Below are 15,236 nucleotides of genomic sequence, written 5' to 3' on the forward strand. Positions count from 1 at the left end.
TAAGAATTGAAAGGACCAAACTTCACTGAAGCAGTATTGCCATTTGGCAGATCAAACTGCAGATGACACTGCATTTGTGCCTTGTGTTTCAATGTAGAAGTTATTGGCCTGGTTTCTAATAAGCTATAGGTGTGCCATTCTGTGTGACTGTGGATGCGTAACTTATGCATTTCCCAAAATGGCAGAAAAACTGTGCACATGGCCAATTACGACTTCCTGCTGTAAAATATTTGATTAAAATGTGATTTACATGTACCACCCAAACATCAGTACACCTGTGTGCAATGGACTAACCAGAAGAGTGGCTGCTGGGGGCTGCAGAGGGGTTTGCAGTACAGCAAACCCAAAGCAAACCCAAAGTGGGGCTGTGCTTAGGGGGTGCTGGCCCAGAGATCCTGCATTGCACAGGGCAAGTCAAAGTGTGGCCACATTTCTCATCACAGAGAAGAGCAAGGCACAACTGCCCAAGGATTTTCTGGGATTCACAGTCTCTGAACCTCAGAGAAAGAAAAAACAATTCTTATCTCAATTGTGTTGTTCACAAGTGGAATGCATTGTGGAAGATTGTTTACCTGAAGGGAACTGGTGATTGGATTCTGGTGTGAGTGTTGTGATTCACTGACCAATTGAATCCAGGTGTGTGTGGGGACTGTGGGCTGACAGCCACGAGATTCTGGGCAGTTGAGTTGAGTTGGGTGCTTGTGCAGATTCAGTTTAGATGTAATATAGTATAGAATAATATAGCATAATGAAGTAATTAATTAGCCTTCTGATAAGATAGAGTCCTCCTCATCATTCCCCCCATGAGGGGTTGCCTTGCTTTGTTATATCAAAGAGCAAACCCAGCCCCAGAGCTGGTGTTAGCTGTGGATGTGAGCTGGGGCACCAGCCACCCTGGGGGATGGTGTCCCCCTCCCACCCTGCTGAGCTGGGGCACTGCACATTTCTCTGCTTCTCTTCCCTGTGCCAGCAGTGTGGAGCATCAGAAGCTCCTCTGAAACTACTCCTTAAAACACCCCTTCCTGGTGGTAGGATTTTGGTAGTTCACACTCAGGCCATAGCTAGATTAAAGCGAAGGCTTGCAGTGTCAGGCTGTGCCTGAGAGTTGCTGTACTGCAGAATGATCTCCCTCTGAGAACTTGCTTGCACTCTGGAGTTGTCTTTAATTCTCAGTGCACTATGTGAGGAGGCTTTGCATAACTCTCAGTCCTGGCCACTAAATGTCTATAGGTTCTTTGCTACGTGACAGAAGTTGCATCTCTGTGCTGCTGAATGTTACTGAAGCACAAATAAATTCAAGGGACTTTAATGTTAAGGGAGAAAAAAGACAAAAGTGAAATTACATTTACTTTTCTGCACTTCAAAAGACTTGTTCTACAATTTTTCTTCCCTTTAAAGACAGCAACTAGAAAGCTCCCAGTGTGGGAGCCTTTGCTTTTAAATGCTGCAGCAAGTGCAATACTGGGTGAACTTGGAGTTGGCAAAAGCAAAGGCTGGGGGGGGATGTACGGGAACATGTGCTGTCCTTTGTAGTTCCAGTTCTTTTAGAAGCACTCACAAATAGCTTTAGTTTCTTTAACAAATACAATGGCATCATTCTGGGCATGCCTAGTGGAAGTGTTCTGGGGCTAGTAAACTGTGAACAAACCTGTTTGCATTGCTGCACTGCACAGCACAGCACAGATAAGCCCTAATTGTTATGCAACTCCTTAGCATAAGCTCCTGGCATGGCTCATATGCTTCCCTTGTACTAAGACTGTCCAAAATAGCAACAAGAAAGCATGTAACTAAAGACACAGCAGGAGTGTAGGAATTCACCCAGGCCTTGGATGTTGTAAAGATCGAACAATTCTTCATTTCAAACTCTGCAAAATGCTAAGCATAATGTATTTTCTTCGGAGCTTTTTCAAGGTAAGCACTTTCAAACTTTTCCTGTTTGTTTAGTTTAGTTTTGTTTTGACGAGAGAGAAACTTGAAGACTTTGTGCAGGAGTGTAGAAAGTAGTTTTCTTGAGAACTGATGCCCAGTAAGGAAATGCAGGTTTGCAATTTGCTTTGCTGTGTTAACATCTGATTTGTAGACGGTGCTTGTTTGCAGCTACCATAAAAGAGAAACACTTGTTGTGGGTTTGAGAGATCCTCATATGATGGAAACCATGAAATTTATGGTGTAAGCTACATCCATCAACTGGGAGTTGTTAGCAGTGAAAGATGCATTTTATGAGACAAACCCAAATCCTAGCATCCGATTTTATTAGGACTCCCTGAAGTGTTTTTTGTATTTTAAATGTGTCAAAATGAGCAATTGAACACTAACATAATTAAAAATATTTTAGGTACAAAATGCATTACAAATGGTTGCAAATAAGAGTAAGTTCATATGAAACAACCAGACCAAATATCTAATATTCAGTGGTGGGTATGTAACTCTCTGGGGACAGTTTCCTTTTTGTGAGCCTGAGTAAGTTTTGTGGCAGAGGCTGTGCTGCTGCCTGCTGTTGGGCTGCAAGAGCTGTGTGAGATCTGAGCCCCAGCTGTGCCTGCCACCCTGCCCAGAGTCACAGCACGGGCTGCAGGTTTTGGTAGAAGTGTGCACTGGGAAATGCAGAGGTGATTTGGAGAAGTGTGGGTCAAAGGAATGAAAGTTTAATCAGATTAGAGAATATTGGATTATTCTGAGATCTAAAATGTTAGAATTTGAAGCTCAATAGAGAATTATGCTAACTTAGAAGAAAAATACTTAAGAAATAGAATAACTGTAGTGAGATGAATTCCAGATTCTCATTGTGTTGTCACTTGAACATTTGCATGCCAAACTGCTTCTTGATAAAGTACACTGCAGGACTGCAGCTGCAGTGCACAGCCAGCAGTGAATCTAACACAGAATTGTTCTGTGGAGAGCAACTGCTGTTGGAAATAAATACGAGAAAAAGTTTAATTTTGCTCCTAAGATATATAGCTACAATTAGCATGTGCAACCACCTGATTGTTCATGGGAAACAAGTAGCACTCCTAAGGAGGTGAACCCCATTTCTGCAGCCTTCCTTGGGGACATTGTATAAAACTGATCTTAAAAAATGGCTTGCATTTGGTTTGAAAAGATCTACTTAGTTTTTTTCTGAATTACAGTGTTACTCTAAACACTGAGTTCTTTGAGAGGTAAAAGTGAGGCACAGGAAAAATACAGCAGGAAGGGTTTTCTCTGTCACTGGGGTATGGCCACTGACTCATCATAGTTGCATACTTGCTGTTTTATCACATGACAAGCCTTGGCTTTCAAACACTTTAGCAAAAACCATGCTGCTAAAGTGTATGTAAATATCCTCCTTTAGATGGGAGAGCATACACTTCTCAGCAATTACAGGAGTATATTTCTCTATAAAGACCAGTCATCTACAGTCATCAGTTTGAGAAAAACAGGACTGAGTGAAACTGTTAGCTGTGTTATGATGATTACTGGATTCATCCTGAATCGTTTCAATGTAACAGCTTTGTGCCATCTCTGCTGGTTTCAGTTTGAGAAAGGCCAGTTCATGCCTGTGAATTTCATTCTGCATTCATTGACTTAAATCTAACAGTCAGCTAAGTAGGTCAAACTATGTCTGAAATGGAGGAAAAATTAACACCATCCCAATGCCAGTCTCTTCATTGTTTTCTGTTAAGTTTTCTTGGAATAGAAAGCTCTTCATTGAAAGCTGCCCAAGATACAGTATATCTAGAGCTGTGTTTTAAGGGTCCTGTGCCCACCATGCTGCACTCTGATGCTCTTGTGACGTGGTAGAATGACCCAAATAGCTTGAAATGCAGCCTGAGGCCTCAGCTATGTATCTCATTAGGATTTTAGCTACTAAAATCCCTGTGTCCATGCCTGGGAACTTTAAAAGTATCATCCTCATCTGAGTGGGAAAAAACAGTAGGCTGGGCCAAATAGCAATAAACCAATAAACCTGCCCTTGGCTTTGGGATAGATGCTGCCATGGGAGGGTTGCTGTGGTGCCCCTTGTCTTCCTCTGGAAGCTGTAGCAGCACCTTTGCTGATGGCGGGAGCAGGAGGAAGCGGAAATAGCATAAACCTGTAAATTATAAAAACAATTAAAAACCAATAGCATAAACTCCCTAGAGCTGGGGGCAAGACTGCGGGGCAGAGCTGGTAGGAAGGAGCTCAGGACCCTCTGCCTCCCCCTGTTTGTGTCTGTTCAAGGCTTTCCTAGCACAGGACTGAGTTTGCAGCACACAGCTCCACCATGGTGCCTTTCAAGCAGACACAAAATTGCATGCACATTTCATCTAGCAGGCTGATTGTTACATCTTGGCCAATCAAGTTTTTTGTCTCAAATAATAATAAATTTAAAGGCCTCATTTTTTTTTTTCTTTGATTGTCCTAAGAGAAATGGAAACGGGCATTGGAGTTGTTGGCAATGTGTTACTGCATGTGTCTGAACTGCTGGTTTTTCTCACTTATTTAAGTAATTCTCTAATTAAAATATTTCATGTGACTGTTCACTGGGTATGAAAATATTTGGTTTTGACTGAAAATATACAGAAATCAAAGTGTAATTCCTTATTGAATGAAATGCCATAAAGGGCTCACATGAGCCATAATTGTTTTTTTGAGAAGTGTGACAACAAAGTTTATGGAAGCAACTTATTGCTTCCTTTAACTTCAAAACCAGAGCCTGCTGATTAATACCACTGGTTTCATAATGATGGCCACAATAAGAATCATGTTTTCATATGGCGTGGAGCATTTCAAAACAGGCAGCCTGTTGCTGTCATTTCCAATTCCTCTCTAATGCCACTGGTACTGCAATAAACAAGGCACGATGCAGATTTGCCACTAATACCTTTAATGCCTCTAAAATAGTACACCTATTGTTCTCCCTGAACCAAAGCTCCAGGCCACTAATACCAGCTAAACAGTTCCTGGCCACTTGAAAAGGCCAGTGTATGCCTCAGCAGGGATGGCTGTGTCACCAGCTGCAGACAGAGATTTTGGGAGCCCTGCTGCTGTCATAGGAAGCAGCATTGCACAGCTGTGGAACATCCTAAATTTCTGTCAGATTCTGCATTCCAAGTGTTGGACATTTCTCTCTCCTTGGCCATAAATTTAATTCTGCTTAGAATTAAATAAAAATCATTTAATGATCAACCAGGGAAAATCAACTCCCTGGTTAGATTTGCAGCCCATCCAGCTTTGACTTTGGATCTGAGCCAGACTTTGCTGGTTTTCTCTTTAAGCAATGTGCCAAACTTGCATTTACACAAATTGAACTGAAGCGTTTGTTCACAATTTATGTGTTTCTCTGAAGGAACTTTTGGTCTGACTTAAGAAATCAAGGACCACATTAGTACTAGTTTTAGGTCTTGCATGCATTTCACTGGATATTCACCAACCCTGAAACTTTATGTTCCCACCTAAGCTTTGTGGTTTAGTTGCTTTTTTTGTGACCATCAGTCTTTTTTCTGGGCTAATCTTTGTTAGTCTCAGCCTTGGCACCTATAAGATAACTGTGAAAAAATGAGCACTAAAATGCTGTCTGGTTACTCTGCTGCTGCTTTTTCCCTTCAAGTGAAAGAGCAGAGATTTCTAAAACACAGTCCTGATTTTGGCTGGATCCGTGCCAGACATTTAACAGAGGCAGGGACCCTGCTGAATGGACATGGCCTTGGAAAGTCAGAATGTTTCTCATTGAAAATGTACCTTGTTATCTGCAGAAGCTTTGGTTCTGTTGTGTGCACTTGTAACATTGCTGCTGCGTGGGGCCGTGTCTTCACTGTAACATAGTTGGCTGAATAATGACTGTGGGTGTTTTAGGTTTTGTGTGGATAATTCAGGTTTTGCCTAAAATTTCAGTATGAGTGTAACATGGAGATGTTCTAAACACGTGTTTATCAGTTGTTTGTCATCCAAACTTTATGATGTGGTGTATGAATGTGCTCTTCAAGTGTGCTCAGCTGTCAGGCAGGCAGATGCCACACAGGTATCTTAACCTGATCTTTGGCACCCTGTGAGTGTGTGGAGGTTCCAATCTCCTGGCCAGCGAGGTCACCCTGTACTCTGGGATTTCTGTGCACTGATGCTGCAGCTTTCTAAATAGCAACAAAAAGTATCAGGAACAAACAGAACATTTCAGCTGGCTGGGAACTGCTTTCTTGCAAAACTGGCTGAAGAAGACTGTCAGTTTTTATTTCATGAACTTCTTGTAGCACAAATTAAACCAAGAGAGCGTTGAGCTGAAGTGACAATCCCAGAATGTCAGCTTAGATCTCACAGTAATGTCTGCAGCAACTCACACTACCTGAGTAACAACTCTGCCAGTAATACCAGAATACACACCTCTTCATTGAAAACTTAGAGAGGGTTGCTAGTGTCTCATTTAATATGCAAAACAACAAATTTGAATGATTGCAGATATGGTTGTAAGAACCCCCAGGATATATTGGCATGTAGAATGGGTATTGCAGTCAATGCTGGGAGTATTTGTTCTTGCAAAAATACAAAATGAATTTTACTGGAGTTTTTAGGTGCTTTTAAAAAGACAGCTGTTCTAGGAGCATAGATTCATGTATAAAATGCTCTGTGAAGATCCTGCTTTCAGGGGGACAGAAGCGCTGTAAACAAATACTTTTCAGCTGAGGTAATCACAAACTCTAAATTTTGCCCCAAGAAAGTAGCATGCCTTGACTAGAAGTGTTTTCCACTGAGACAAGCAATATGTTGGCCAGAGTTAAATTTTCAAATAATATCTTTGATACAAGGAAGAATGGAAATTCACACATTTTATCCTTGCAGTGGCTTCCCTCTAAAAAACACTGTGCCCCAGAACTGAATGAAGGGGCAGAGTGTATGGCAAATCGTCAGGGTTGGGAATTCCTCATCACAAACTGTTATGTTCTACTTAAACCAAAAATGCTGTACAGTGCATGGCAATGGGCAGTCTTCATGCAGAAAACAAAAGCTGTAATATGGGAAAGAATGTGTTACCAGATGAGGGTACAGGAGATATCCACTTCTGTATCAAAAGCAAATAATTTGGTGAGGTTTACCTAAGAGTTCACGTATCAGAAGATTAAAATTAGCCTGAAAAGACTATCGACTGAAAAAACGGATGAGGTTTGGATCAATTGTAGTTACTGGGTCAGGAAACAAGATGTCAGATGAGCTCTGAGTTTTAAGGAAGGAATGCATTCTGCCTGGAAGAGGCTTAAGGACATACAAAGGAAAGCTAGTATTGCTTTGTATGCAAACTACCTGAATAATGAAAAGACAGAGTCTCTGAAGCACTAATGCATCTTTGGGAGTAATAGAAACTGGAATTTATGACAGCCAGGTAATTCCTGATTAACCTGCCTGCATGTATGTACATTAAAAGGGTGATGCACACACATTCTTCCTCATCTGAAACACTGCTGCAGGAGCTGGGTTGTCTTCATCCTCAATACAAGAGTGCTATTATCAGTCTAGGAGAGTGGAAGCAAATTCTGTATCCAAATTATTAACATTTGCAATTAATACTTATTTCAGTATATATTAATGAATGTCAATTTTGAGGCAGGACAGATCCATGACTTACATGGCAGAGAATAGCCACTAAAATATAACAATGATTAAAAACGTAACAGTGGTTACAATTATAATGCATCCATTGTCAGGAATGAACAGATATATCCATTTGCTCAGACCTTTAACTGAGAATCCCTTTGACTTCTTGGCCACTAGGATAAGTTGCATTTTGCACCTCTGTATGTGACACACAATGTTTGTAGTCTCCACGAGGATCATCAAGTCCAACTCAGAAAAACACCCCCAAACCCAAAAACCAATTAACCAACAAACAAACTTAGCCCATTAAGAGAGTACATGGGAAAAGTGATATCCAAGAGGGAAGAATTGTTTGTTACAGGTAAAAGTGCAGGCAAGGTCCTTAAAGTCGTGGTCAGCTTTTGTGTAATCAAAGCTTGTGTTATGTCGAGATCAAGATTTCCTGCAAGGTAGCCTTTGGTGCCTTTTGGTTATTGGTACGTTTTCCCAAATGACCAGAAGGATGGCATTGTTGGCTCTGTTCCCAAGGGTTCAGGCTGCTTGAGAGTCACAATTTTCTTTTGCCTTCAGAGGTCGAATCCTGCACAGCTAGAGTAGGTCTTGAGGCTGAGAAACTTCTAGTAACATTATTGAGGTCACACAGATGAGTGTGTAATTACTTAGATAAACAGAGTTTCAATTAACATGATTGCAATCTAGTAGCACCTAAATAGCGTTCCTTAAGAAAAGGATTTCACCCTGTACACAGCCTATACATGAAGAATGAGACTCTGTGTGATTAAACCACACCACATAGTCAAACGTTACCAGAACCTATACACAGCCTTAGGTTCAACTTTTGACCCCACAAGAGTTATTGCCTGAATGAAAATCCCAGGAGACAAGGCAGGAATTTGCATCAGATTAGTTGTCAATGACAATGTTTTTGTGGTTTTATGCAAAATGCAAGAAGATTAAAATCAAGCAGAGAGCCTTACAACGCGCAGGCGCTCCTTGGCCAGGTCAGCCTTCTTCTGGCACCTCAGCCAGCTGCAGCTGGAGCCTCTGGAGGCATTGTGGATAATTAGCTGAGCTGCTTCTCAGCTGAAGCAGCATCTTGCAGATTACACACATAAAACTAAGGTGAAATAGTGATTCTCTCTTCAGACTCCTCTTTTGCCAAAATTGAAGGTGGAAATTCAGGCAAGCCTCGCTCCAGCAATGAACGACTCCTCCTCCTTCTCCTCCTTCTTCTTCTAACACTTCTCTGTGTCAAACCCCTCTGCTGAGCCAATTTTCTACACTGGTGCTAAATAGGTAGGGGCTAATGAGCAATCTGTTACTCTTGGAAATCTCCCATGGCAGGCATGCCACAGATACACTTGGCAGGTTGAGGACAGTGTTTAATTCTGAGTGAAATGCTACCTGGTCATATTTGTGACCTCTCTGTAAAACAGAGCAAGTGCTCTTCCTCTTCAGTGCAGTCTCACGAGCATCTTTGCTTCCTGGTGCTAACAAATTCTCCTTTTAAAACAGTTTTGTGGTCATGGAGGGCCTCAGCCAAGCCTTGCTTGCAGAGCATGGCTCTCTCTACTGGCTGAGATTTAGCATTTTCAATAGACAACTTTCTGATCAAACTTGGGATGTGGCCAGTTTTCAGTACAACTTCAGCAAGTCTCTTTGTAGCAGGTGAGCACCAAGCCCTCTGTATGCCCTGTGGCTTATTAAGGAGGTCAAGTATAATAATTTAAGAAGCAAATAAACAATAGTATAAAGAAACCAAAGTTTTAATAAAAATATTTTTTTGAAAAGCACCACCAACAACAACAACATAAAGAATTTGATGTACTTTCAGATGAATATTCAGAAATTAAGGAATTAAGATTGGGTTAGAAATGGGTATTTCTGCAGTTCTGGGGCAGGAAGAAATTCTTTCCCTTCACAGTGTGTCCTATAGTGAAAACAAGCTGCTGCAGCACACAGAAGGATTGAATTCTTGTCTGCTTCTCAAATTCTAGATTATATTATGGATATATATATATTCCAACTTTTTTCTTTGACATTTAAATGGCAAATATATGTCATTAAATGGTATTTGGGATATTCTTTATGTATTTTCATGAGAATTAAGTTCCATGAGTTGAAAGTCTTAGAGACCTCCATAGTAGGAATGGTATAAAATCATGGAAAGGCATTGAGATAATTTCAATCAAGTGTAAGGCCAATAATATCTTTTCAAAGTCAATCTTTTGTGCTGTCTAATAAACAGGATCCCTCTGATGTTTTCTTTATTCTAGATTTCAGTTAATCAAATGCCATAATGCCATGACAATAGAATGTTAGCAGACATCCCATGATAAAAAGATTCATTCTAACTTCAGGAGACTCTTTTGAGACAGATGGCTTTACATATTTGTCACCAATTACAACAAAGACTATTCTGTCTTCGGGAGTGTCTGTTCAGGAGGTGCAGACCCTGCAGCCACCTCTGCTGCCCACACTGAGGAGAGTGGGACACTCAGGGATTGATGGCCCAGCAAAAGCTGCTCCTGGGCTGGGTAAAGAGAGAGAACTGAGCCTGCAGGGAGGCGCTGCTGCCATGCTGTGCTCCCACCCTGCTGCCACCCTGCTTTTGGCTTGTGTCTGCTACTGGAACAAATAAAATTAGTCTGAATTTTGAAATTAACTCTCCTGAATCAGCATTTTATTTTATTTTATTTTATTTTATTTTATTTTATTTTATTATTTTATTATTTTATTATTTTAAAATTTTATTTAATTTTATTATTTTATTTCATTCCATTCCATTTAATTTTGGAACAGCTGGCTGATTTGTTTGAGAAGATATGTAAATGCTACTTTATTTCAATTTTTATTACCTTTGAAAGAATCAAGATACTTGATTACTTTTCACTCACTTTATAAAATGAACTAGTTTTCTGATCCACAATAGAACATTTAATAATCCTATGTGGCTCCTGAATGAACATGGAAATTACTTGTAAAATTCCCTTTATAATTTTATAGCAAAGCTGGTCATTCTGGGCTGCTATAACAATATACACACAATAATGTGTGTAAATATGTAACTACATAATGTATGCACTCTTACATTGCTGTAATCAACCACTGCATCCAAATAAAGTTAAAAGTACAAATCCAGTCTGTCCATAGGAAAGCCAGAGCAGGGGCCTTGCAGTCCCACCCTGGCTGCTGTTGCTGTGGAGAGCAGCAGTCATAGCCTTGCTGTACTCCACAGGCTGGGATTTTGTTTCTGGGTGTGCTGCCAGTATAAGAGCTGATAACACTGTGTTACAGGAATCAACCAGATGCCCAAAAATTTTTGTGCCTCTCCCTCTTCTTCTTCCTTTGCTTGTCCTTTGTGAGAAACAACTGCTCACTTTGAAAATTTAAAGAGGTTTATTAAACCTTAACAAAAATACAACAAAGGGCTACATAAGGAAAAAGCTGCAGCACTGGGAACTGCCCCTCATGCACACCACGGGGCCAGTTCCCTTCAAGATGGGTGCTCAGTGTTTTACACCCCTGGGGTTGCATCAGCCAGCCCTGGCCCCTCCCAAAGTCTGTCAGTCAGCTCTTCTTTGCCATTTATCAGTGCAGACTGCTCTCTTGTAACTGGATTGGAGCTCAGGTGTGTCCATGCCTCACCCCCTGAGCACCCCCAAGCTTTTCCATTCCCAGCTGCCCCATGCAAGGGACACCTGTGCAGCTTCTTTGTACCTGTCCCAGACAGCCCAGGCTGTGTGATGGCAGCAATACAGGGGGAAAGGGAACTGTGGGGAGAACAGAGGCCATCTAAACTACAATAACATAACTGTACATCACTAAAGCTTTTCTTAATATTTACACAATAGTTATCTTTTAATTGCGAGAGCCAATCAGCTCATTATCCATCTATAACACCCTCCAAATGCAACAGCTAATGGAGAAGAGATCCCCACACAGAAACCAGATGATTTGCTTCTTCAGCTCTTTTTTATCTCGCTGGGGAGAGCTCAGTGCTGCTGGTTGCATTCTGCCAGCTCGGCAGGTTCAGCTGGAGCCGGCGGGCTCGGGCTGTCCCTGAGCTTTGTTCAGCTCCATCCCAGGGGGTGTCTCTGTGCTGGGACATCAGCCTCTGCACCTTCCTTCTCCTGGCCCTGGGGAGTAAACTCCTGGAACACGTGCTGTACACAGCTCTGGAAGGAGGAAAAGAAGCCAGTCAGCTTGTGCTCCTAGAAGCCTTGCTTTATGTGAAGAAATAATTTATGGCTGTTGCTAAAACCCATGGCCTTCCACCCTGCACCTGGCCTCTCCCTGGTAATGCATCACACAGCGGGCGGTAAGAGCAGGGGCCCTCACCCCGGTGTTTGCAATGCTGTTTCCTTCCTGCTCTTGCTGCTTTGATACTTTCAGCTGCCCATCATTCAGGCACCATAAGGTCGTATAGCAGGTCTCTGCCAGAAAGCCTGAAAGAACTGTAATAGTTGTTGTTTGCAGTGTCTTAAACTTTTTCTAATTAATTTCCATTTTTTGTCCATTTGTTTTTGAACCCCTGTGGCATTTGTTTCTCAGCAGGACTTCTGAAATAGGCCAAATTTTACCTTACTTACTCTTTATTTATCCAAATAATGATGAAGGCTTTTGTAAAAGCAATTTGTATCTGATCTTGGTGTATCATTCATAGCTTTCCTAAGGCTGAGTTTCCATGACAACTAATTAATAAAGATTAGCTTTTCTTATGGAGCATAAGACTCAAGTACATCTTGTTTTGTGATGTAGATAATCTCTCGATCTTGTTTTGGAGACTGGGTCTTGTCACAGAGATGCCACAGGCAATCTGTTCTGATTTACAGCCAGACTTGGATGACCATTAGGGGTGAAATCTTTCAGACAGTTTTTATTTTCCCAGTTCTTGCATTTGTCCACTTGCTCATTTGTTTACCTGTCCTTGGTAGGTGAGAGTTCCACAGCCTCTTTTGGTTTGAAGGACAGAGAAGGAAAACACACTTTTAAACTTTTGCTAATTTTAAATGAGCTGAAGAACATTCTAGATCTACAGGCAAATTATGTTATAAGAAAGGTATTTAGTTGAAATACATGCAACTATATTGCTAATAATATAAAAAGTTGTCATAATGCAGTGTAACATAATCCTTATATTTCCTTAAAATAATTCTTAATCTATAACATACTTGCTATATCATTAAAAGGTATTATTGGAACTTCAAAACAGGCTGGATTTTGAATTGCTTTCAGTACTAAGAAAAAAATACCTAATTTCATACTTAAACTTTTCTCAACTGTGAAGTTGCTGACAAGGCTGTTATTTTCGATTCATGGGAAAAGGGAAGACAGGGATCCAAGATTCCTTATTCTTAAGGACTTTCATGATCAACTCTGCTTGGGCAACATCCGCTGTGTGTTTCAAACACTCTTGAGTGACATTTGCCTGAATGGGAACCCATTTGTTTTTTTGTAAGGGTGAGCCAGGGACAATCTGATGCTTTACAATTGATTTTACTCAGATATTTGACCAAACTGAAACTCATTTTGTTTGCTAAAACAAAGAGTTTTAGCAGAGGAGGGCTTTAGATGAAATCAAAGATGGTGTGCTTCTATCACACAAGAATATAAGCTTTTTGTCCACACATTTCTTGTCTTTCTGGATCAAAACTCAACCAAACAAATAAGAATGTCTTAAGCTTTGGGTTTGATCTCCCTTTCTGTCTGTGCCTTACCTTTTTGAAGCAGTGAAGTACTTCTTGGCAGCTCTTGAGGTTATGTCAATCCCATGTTAAGCCACGAGAAAATTCTCCCAGTGAGAACAGTGCAGGGCTATGTAAGAGTGGAGCAGCTCTCCAGTGACTACTCAATAATTACCTTCAGCAAAGGGCTTTGCTTCATCTTGACTTGTGTACCTCCTTATTGGGCAAAGCATTTTCAGAAGTGAAATCCTTTTAACTGCTGACACTGAGTTCTAGACTTGTTGGTTTGGCTGCACCTTTCAGCAAGCCAGCAGGTACCTGGTGATGTGCTCACAACAGACTGAGCTGCATTTATCTATCATAAACCCTTTGGCAAAAAGCCAGTCTTAAAAAGATCTGAAAGAATCTCTCCTGAATAGATTTATTTTATCCTTCCTTTGAGAGAGAAGGCTTTCTCACTAGGCTTGCAAACAATAAGCAAGACCTGACTGATAAACCACTTTCCATTCAGTGCTGCATCCTATTTGCACGAACAGTGCCAAGTACTTTGGTGCCCTACAAATGAGGATCAGGCCCTTCAAAGCTGAGACATGAGCCAAGACCACCCACATTTAGGAGGAAACCTGCATTTGCAAGCTGGAAATGAGCTGATGCAGCATATGTCATCATGGGGCAGTGCATTGGGCAGAATGGCCTGGAAGGCAGTAGGGAATGGGACTGTGAGAAATCCATGGAGAATCATGTCATTAACTGTAGCAAACTTGCCAAATTCTCAGCATCTCTTTGCTAATGCATAAAATTCAGTCTCTTCTTCTTTGTATCAGTATTTAGACACTACCAATAAGCAACTGAGGAGCAGCCGGGGTTGCCTTTGTGCAGATGAGCACAGCTGGGTTGTGTCTTGCAGGGCCAGGTGAAGCTCCACTCCAGAGCCTGTTCTAGCCCTGGGTTTTGGGAGGGGACTGATGCCAGGGGGGTGCCATGAAGAACAGCTGCAACACTAGAGAGAGAACAGGACTGATCAGCACCCAAACCTGTACCCACCCCAGGGCAGGGCAGCAACAAATCTGCTTTTACTTCCTTGGATGGACCATGCTCCCGCCTGTCTCATTCCCTGCTGTGCTCTCATTGCCTAAGCAACACCTCTAAAATCCCTCACTGGCCTGCTAAATATTTGCATGTCTTGCCAGGAGACTTAGATGTCAGTGTAGAACACAATTATCCTACAGGGAATTTAACCCCTCATTTATCTTAAACCTCACTTGTGGAACTGCAATGCAAATAGTGGCAAATGGTCTGTCGGTCAGTTCTGTTTGTCCTGGGTTTGTGACACTGGCTCTGGGCTGGTGCTCTGTGAGGTGTCACTTGAAAATACATGAGTTCTAATTTACTTCACAGTGCCAGTGACTGTCATCCTCCTGCTCCCCTCCCTCATACTTTCTGTTTCTCTTTTGATATATCTCTGCTCTTTTAAGGGCAAACTTTCCACATGTTTTTGACTCAAGGAATTTGCTGTTTCAATGGAATTGACACCGGTGCTTTGTGCAAAGAATCACTAGATCTGAGATCACTGTGCAAGGCCAGAGATTGCTCTCTGAGTAAGAAATGTGCAGGAAATGTTTTTTGTTGGCAAGATTACGTTCACTACTGTTCTGGAGAGTTCATTCCCAATATTTTGCGCTGGAAATTTTACGGAGTTAGAAGTTCTGCATCAGATTAGTTAGAAGAGAGGCTTTTCCTCATTTTGTAGATGAGTGTACTTATTCTGCCTTTTCTTATGATGAGAGATACATAACTCCTCCAGCTTTAAGCATTTTAGACTTTTGGAATGTGTCCTGATTCTTTATACAGAGACCTTTTTTCAATCTGACCATTTTCTTGAACAAAAGTAAATACACAGTTTTGGGCATGAGGAACTAATGCTAGGTTGAAGTAAAGAAAGCATCTGTAGGCACAAGGATCTTACTGGTATGAAATTTGACCCAAAGTTTGTTAAGAAGGAACAAT

The 15,236-nt window shown here is 41.3% G+C and overlaps 1 protein-coding gene across 1 annotated transcript in view; it reads left to right on the forward strand.

Moving 5' to 3' along the window:
* Nucleotides 1-1,795: 1,795 nt before the first annotated feature.
* Nucleotides 1,796-15,236, forward strand: part of ARHGEF4 (Rho guanine nucleotide exchange factor 4) — a 182,498-nt gene continuing 169,057 nt past the window's right edge. The window contains exon 1 of the mRNA XM_005425522.2: nt 1,796-1,911. Within this exon, the coding sequence (XP_005425579.2) occupies nt 1,873-1,911 (39 nt within the window). The 5' untranslated portion in view covers nt 1,796-1,872. The remainder of the gene's footprint in view (nt 1,912-15,236) is intronic.

The sequence above is a fragment of the Geospiza fortis genome, unplaced genomic scaffold, assembly GCF_000277835.1.
Source record: "Geospiza fortis unplaced genomic scaffold, GeoFor_1.0 scaffold101, whole genome shotgun sequence".
NCBI classification, from domain to species: Eukaryota; Metazoa; Chordata; class Aves; order Passeriformes; family Thraupidae; genus Geospiza; species Geospiza fortis.